The 7,523-nt window shown below is 41.1% G+C and overlaps 1 protein-coding gene across 1 annotated transcript in view; it reads left to right on the top strand.

The window, feature by feature from the left end:
* LOC110444795 (DNA replication licensing factor mcm7-like) overlaps positions 1-7,523 on the top strand; it is a 37,868-nt gene that overhangs the window by 26,644 nt on the left and 3,701 nt on the right. Inside the window, exons 10-12 of the mRNA XM_021489158.1 lie at positions 3,524-3,735; positions 3,880-4,145; positions 4,710-4,878. Of these exons, the coding sequence (XP_021344833.1) occupies positions 3,524-3,735; positions 3,880-4,145; positions 4,710-4,878 (647 nt within the window). The remainder of the gene's footprint in view (positions 1-3,523; positions 3,736-3,879; positions 4,146-4,709; positions 4,879-7,523) is intronic.

Below are 7,523 nucleotides of genomic sequence, written 5' to 3'. Positions count from 1 at the left end.
AGGTGCTAGTTTCAAATCCTTTTTAGTCTGAAATCTGTATGCTAGATATTGAGTAAGGTGGTTTTATTGTTTTTTGTCACTTTGAATAATATTTCTGTTCATGTTAAAAACAAAATCAACTCTCTGTATAAATATATCAGGTCACCGTTAAGGCCCATGGGCCTCTTGTTTTCATTTTTAGCTCACCTGGCACGAAGGGCTACCAAGTTTGTTCAAATGAATGACCTTTAATTATATTCAAGGTCACAGGGGTCAATTGTATTAAAAAAACCTTTAAACAACTTTTTCTCAATAACCAAAATGCTCAGGGTGATGATATTTGGCCAGTAGCATGCCAAGATGAAGGGCTACAAAGTTTGTTCAAATGAATGACCTTCACCCATATTCAAGGTCACAGGGGTCAAATATGTTTAAAACTTTAAACAACTTCTTCTCAATAACCAAAATGCCCAGGGTAATGATATTTGGCCAGTAGCATGCTGAGATAAAGGGCTACAAAGTTTGTTCAAATAAATGACCTTCTCCGATATTTAAGGTCACAGGGGTCAAATATGTTAAAAACTTTAAACAACTTCTTCTCAATAACCAAAATGCCCAGGGTAATGATATTTGGCCAGTAGCATGCTGAGATAAAGGGCTACAAAGTTTGTTCAAATAAATGACCTTCTCCGATATTTAAGGTCACAGGGGTCAAATATGTTAAAAACTTTAAACAACTTCTTCTCAATAACCAAAATGCCCAGGGTAATGATATTTGGCCAGTAGCATGCTGAGATAAAGGGCTACAAAGTTTGTTCAAATAAATGACCTTCACCCATATTCAAGGTCACAGGGGTCAAATATGTTAAAAACTTTAAACAACTTCTTCTCAATAACCAAAATGCCCAGGGTAATGATATTTGGCCAGTAGCATGCTGAGATAAAGGGCTTCAAAGTTTGTTCAAATAAATGACCTTCATCTATATTCAAGGTCACAGGGGTCAAATATGAGAAAAAACATTCAACAACTTCTCCTGAATAACCAAAATGCCCAGGGTGATGATATTTAGTCAGTAGCATACTAGGATCAAGGGCTACCAAGTTTGTTTGAATCTATGACCTTGAATCCTATTCAAGGTCACAAGGAGCAAATATGTTCAAAATATTTAAACAACTTGTTCTGATTAACCAAAAGGCTCAGGATGTTGATATTTAGTCAGTAGCATATGCTGGGATCAAGGACTACTTTGTTTGTTAAAGTGAATGACTTGGACTTATATTCAAGGTCACAGGGGACAAATTTGTTTCAAATCTTTAAACAACCTCTTCAGAATAACCATGGGTCCCAGGATGTTGATACTTTGCAAGTTGCATCCAGAATTGAAAGGCTATACAATGTGTTCAACATAATGACTTTGTTTGACTTTCAATCACAGAGGTGAAATGTTTAAAAAAAAAATAACAGTCTTTTGAATGAATTTTAATCATAAATACTGATATTTTGCCTGTAGCTTTATTTTAGATCACTTTTAAGGTTACAAGTGTGAGTTTTATACCAGTTGAGCGATGCAGGCCCATTGGGCCTCTTGTTTTTATTTTCAAATCTGACCCCAAAAACGTACCTGCGCACTATGCTCGCAAATTTACGGTATATAGACATCCACTTCCCAGGACAAATATCAGCCCAATCCGTGTTTGCAAGGACACTCCAGGATATTAAATATACATATATTTGAAATGAAAGTGATTGTGTCTTAGATTTAGAAGAAGTTCTATTTAACAGGAACGCTATAAAAAATGTCCATTGATTGGAATATTGATCAGTTATATGAAGTGATGGCTATCAAGGTCAAATATGTTATTAAACTCATTTCCTAATGCAGGTAGTCACTGTAGACAAGGTTTCAGTGACTCTGTCTCCATTGTCCAGTATACTGTACAAATCATTTAGAAACTAATTGGTTGTTAGCTGACCGGGTCTGAAGGACCATGGTTCGGACCATGGTGAGCTTATGTGCCATAAGGTTGCGTCCGGCATCCGTACGTCAACAATTTCTTTTAAACGACTTCTCTTTCTTAACCACAGATAGGAATTTAACTAGAAGCATCTGGAAGCATCCCTAGGTGGTGGGGATTCAAAATTGTACAAATGGAAGGGCTGACCCCCCCCCCCCCCCCCCCCCCAGGGGCTAAGGGGCAGGGCCAAAAGTGGGCAATTTGGCTATATTGCTTTAAGCAACTGTGGAACTATGCACTGGATATAAATCATATTTGATCAAAAGCATTCATGGGGGGCAGGAATTCTAAATTGTACAAATTGTGTGGCTAGCCCCCCCCCCCCGGGGGCGGGGCAAAAAAAGTTTATTACTTGGAAATGGTTGAGATCCCCACCATATAACCATATATACAACTGCTGAGTATTAAGAGAAGAATGCACATTTGCTTCCAGGTTGGCTCTAGGTTCTGGCCCCACCCTTGGAGACATAGTCCCTGGGTCATAACTTTGAAACGGTTGAGATCCCCACACCTGAACTATATATACAAATGCTTCGCATAAAGAAACGAATGAAGTTATGATATTAGAATAGACCCTGGGATCTGACCAAACCCCTAGGGGCCTAGTTTCATAGTCACAGCTTGGAAACAGTTGAGATCCCCATCCTATAACCAAATATACAATTGCTGAGTATAAAGAGATGAATGCGCATATGCTTCCAGGATGGCCTTGGGGTCTGCCCCACCCTTGGAGACTTAAACCCTAGGGTCATAACTTCGAAAGGGTTAAGATCCCCAACCCAAAACTATATATACAAATGCTGGGCAAAAAGAGACAAATGCAGTCATCATATTAGAATTGATCCTAGGGTCTGGCCACAACCCTAGGGACCTAGTTTCTGAGTCACAGCTTGGAAACAGTTGAGATCCCCCCCACCCATAACCATACATAAAATTGCTGGGCATGAAAAATCTAATACAGATATGCTACAAGGATTGTCCTTGGGGTCTGGCATATTCCCTTGGATCTCATTTGGAGAATATTTTGCCATGATTGCTTAGATATCCAGGTGAGCAATATAGGCCCTCTGGGCCTCTTGTTTACAAAAACCTGTATGGTGTCATGAAAATGCATCTTTCTGGATACGACAGTGAGATTTCATTGAAAATGACCCCAAGTAAGGACAGTTACTGTCAGTTTCTAAATGCTTTTCGTTTTGCAGGAAGGATCTGATATTTGATGATATGTGTATGAAATAGAATATCTTCTAATAAAGAAGTAATAGGGTATAAGTTCAGTGCTGATGTATGTGTTATAGTGGATGGTTTGGTTTTTATAGCAAAGTTACACATTGCATATGCATTTTCAGTTGAACATATATATCGCATTCACTTTGTGGCCTTCCCTAGTTGGACCTAGCAGTTGGGAATTTTAACTATTAGAGTTGTCAATTATACTTTCAGTTTAGGGATGGCTTTAGTCAGTTTTTCTAAAGACAGCAAAGTAAAATCCCTGCTAAGTATTTTGGAATGTTAACCTTTGTTACAGGTCAGTACACAACGGGACGTGGGTCATCAGGCGTTGGATTGACAGCAGCAGTGGTAAAGGACCCCATCACTGGGGAGATGACGCTGGAGGGAGGGTCTCTCGTCCTTGCTGATCAGGGCGTGTGCTGTATTGATGAGTTTGATAAGATGATGGACACTGACAGGACGTCCATCCATGAGGTCATGGAACAACAAACCATTTCTATCGCCAAGGTAACTAGTTGCTTTATGTGGTGTTAATTTACAGGGTATTTTTGCGGCAGTGATCATGTGATTGATAAAAAAGTATGCAATGTAACTGTTATGATGTATAAATGAATTATTTTCCTTACACCTGTAAATACCTTGTTGTAACAGGCTGGCATCATGACGAGTCTAAATGCCCGTGTCTCCATCCTGGCTGCAGCCAACCCTGCTTATGGCCGTTACAACCCTAAGAAGACCATTGAACAGAACATCCAGTTGCCAGCGGCCCTTCTGTCCAGGTTTGACCTCCTCTGGCTCATGCAGGACAAACCTGACCGGGAGAACGACCTGAGACTTGCCCAACATATTACCTATGTACATCAGCACAACATCCAACCACCAACAACATTCACGCCACTCGACATGAAACTCATGAGGTAAGATCCAGCCCATGCAAACCCTGATGAGCTGGCATTGATCTTCTCCCTGTGTGAAGGACATTGTCAGACCTAGGATGGTCTTATGGTTACAAGTGCATGTAGAGGGCCTATACAGTGTGTTTTAATAATTACTCATTAATGAACTATCCCTATTTCATATGATTTGACTGATTTTCATGAAGATATCCTGAATACATATTAGTTAATATTCCTTTCTCAGTTTATGCTTTACATTAAATTGAATGAAAATGGGCGTTTTATTTGAAAATATAACACTTTTATAATAAAAATCGACAGTATGATCATTATCATCCTATTTCGACAAAACATCTTCACTGTTCATAACACGTAAGTGAATCAATGTGGTAAATGAAAAAGTAAAAGGTGCTGTAATCAGTAACTGAAACCGTATTATTACATCTGATAATTCCTTATCTCTCCCTCCCTGGGAAATCATGAATGATATTCTGAATGCATTAAATGATATGTATGTGGAATTAAAAGTTAAGGGGAAACAAACCTTGTGACCATTTATTTTAAAACCCGACGTCTGTGTCACAGGAGATATATTGCCCTGTGCAAGAAGAAGCAGCCAGTGATCCCCGAGGGTCTGGCAGATTACATCACAGGGGCTTATGTGGAGATGAGGAAGGAATCCAGGAACAGCAAGGACACCACTTTCACCTCCGCACGTACACTACTTGCCATTCTTCGTCTTTCTACAGCGCTTGTAAGTATCCCTAGTTTGATGTATGTGTTATAGTGGATGGTTTATACAGCTGTTGTAAGTAACCCTAGTTATACAGCTGTCTTAAGTATCCCTAGTTATACAGCTGTCGTAAGTATCTCTAGTTATACAGCTGTTGTAAGTAACCCTAGTTATACAGCTGTCTTAAGTATCCCTAGTTATACAGCTGTTGTAAGTATCATCAGTTATACAGCTGTCGTAAGTAACCCTAGTTATAAAGCTGTCGTAAGTATCCCTAGTTATACAGCTGTCGTAAGTATCTCTAGTTATACAGCTGTTGTAAGTAATCCTAGTTATACAGCTGTCGTAAGTAACCCTAGTTATACAGCTGTTGTAAGTATCCTCAGTTATACAGCTGTCGTAAGTATCCCTAGTTATACAGTTGTCGTAAGTATCTCTAGTTATACAGCTGTTGTAAGTATCTCTAGTTATACAGCTGTAAGCTGTCGTAAGTATCCCTAGTTAGTCGTAAGTATCCCTAGTTATACAGTTGTCGTAAGTATCTCTAGTTATACAGCTGTTGTAAGTATCCCTAGTTATACAGCTGTTGTAAGTTTCCTCAGTTATACAGCTTTCGTAAGTATCCCTAGTTATACAGCTGTCGTAAGTATCCCTAGTTATACAGCTGTTGTAAGTTTCCTTAGTTATACAGCTGTCGTAAGTATCCCTAGTTATACAGCTGTCGTAAGTATCTCTAGTTATACAGCTCTTGCAAGTATCCCTAGTTAGCTCACCTGGTCCAAAGGACCAAGGTGAGCTTATGCCATACTGTGGCGTCCGTCGTCCGTACGTACGTCAACAATTTCTTTAAACGACTTCTACTTCTTAACCACTGGTTGGAATTAAACTAAATTTGACTGGAAGCATCCCTAGGTGGTGGGGATTAAAAATTGTACAAATGGTGGGGCTGACTCCCCAGGGGGCTGAGGGGCGGGGCCAAAAGGGGTCAATTTGCCCATATTGCTTTAAGCGACTTCTTCTCTGGAACTAAGAAGTGGATATCAACCATATTTGACTGGAAGCATCCCTAGGTGGTGGTGATTAAAAATTGTACAAATGGTGGGGCTGACTCCCCAGGGGGCTGAGGGGCGGGGCCAAAAGGGGTCAATTTGCCCATATTGCTTTAAGCGACTTCTTCTCTGGAACTAAGAAGTGGATATCAACCATATTTGACTGGAAGCATCCCTAGGTGGTGGTGATTAAAAATTGTACAAATGGTGGGGCTGACTCCCCAGGGGGCTTAGGGGCGGGGCCAAAAGGGGGCAATTTGGCTATATTGCTACAAACGACTTCTTCTGTAGAACTGTGCACTGGATATCAATCATATTTGATCAAAAGCATTCCTGGGAGGCAGGGATTTAAAATTGTACAAATGGTGTGGCTGACCCCCCAGGGGGCTGAGGGGCAGGGCCAAAAAGGGTATTTGGCTATACTGCTTTAAGCGACTTCTTCTCTGGAACTAAAAAGTGGATATCAACCATATTTGACTGGAAGCATCCCTAAGTGGTGGTGATGAAAAATTGTACAAATGGTGGGGTTGACTCCCCAGGGGGCTGAGGGGCGGGGCCAAAAGGGGGCAATTTGGCTATATTGCTACAAACGACTTCTGTAGAACTGTGCACTGGATATCAATCATATTTGATCAAAAGCTTTCCTGGGAGGCAGGGATTTAAAATTGTACAAATGGTGTGGCTGACCCCCAGGGGGCTGAGGGGCAGGGCCAAAAAGGGTATTTGGCTATACTGCTTTAAGCGACTTCTTCTCTGGAACAAAGTGATGGATATCAACCTTATTTGACTGGAAGCATCTCTAGGTGGTTGAGATTCAAAATTGTACAAATGGTTGGGCTGACCCCCCAGGGGGCTGAGGGGCGCCCCCAAAAGGGGGCAATTTGGTTATATTGCTATAAACGACTTCTTCTGCAGAACTATGCATTTATATTGATCATATTTGGTCGGAAGTATTCATGGGAAACAGGGATTCAAAATTGTACAAATGGTGTGGCTGACCCCCCAGGGGGCTGAGGGGCAGGGCCAAAAAGGGGATTCGGCTATACTGCTTTAAGTGACTTCTCTGGAACTAAGTGATGGATATCAACCTTATTTGACTGGAAGCATCTCTAGGTGGTGGAGATTCAAAATTGTACAAACGGTTGGGCTGAACCCCCGGGCTGAGGGGTGGGGCCAATAAAATGTATTACTTGGAAATGGTTGAGATCCCCACCATATAACCATATATACAATTGCTGAGTATAAAGTGAAGAATGCACATTTACCTTCAGGATGTCCCTAGGGTCTGGCCCCACCCTTGGAGACATAGTCCTTGGGCCATAACTTTAAAACGGTTGAGATCCCCACCCCAAAACTATATATACAAATGCTGGGCAGAAAGAGACGAATGCAATCATGATATCAGAATAGACCCTGGGGTCTGACCGAACCCCTAGGGACCTAGTTTCTTAGTCACAGCTTGGAAACAGTTGAGAGCTCCACCCTATAACCATATATATACAATTGCTGAGTATAAAGAGATGATTGCACATATGCTTCCAGGTTGGCCTTGGGGACTGCCCCACCCTTGGAGACTTAACCCCTGGGTCATAACTTTGAAATGGTTAATATCCCCAC

This window comes from Mizuhopecten yessoensis, unplaced genomic scaffold (genome assembly GCF_002113885.1).
Source record: "Mizuhopecten yessoensis strain PY_sf001 unplaced genomic scaffold, ASM211388v2 scaffold2065, whole genome shotgun sequence".
NCBI lineage: Eukaryota > Metazoa > Mollusca > Bivalvia > Pectinida > Pectinidae > Mizuhopecten > Mizuhopecten yessoensis.
Note: the sequence above shows the minus strand (reverse complement) of the source record. Positions and strands in the feature narration are given on the sequence as shown.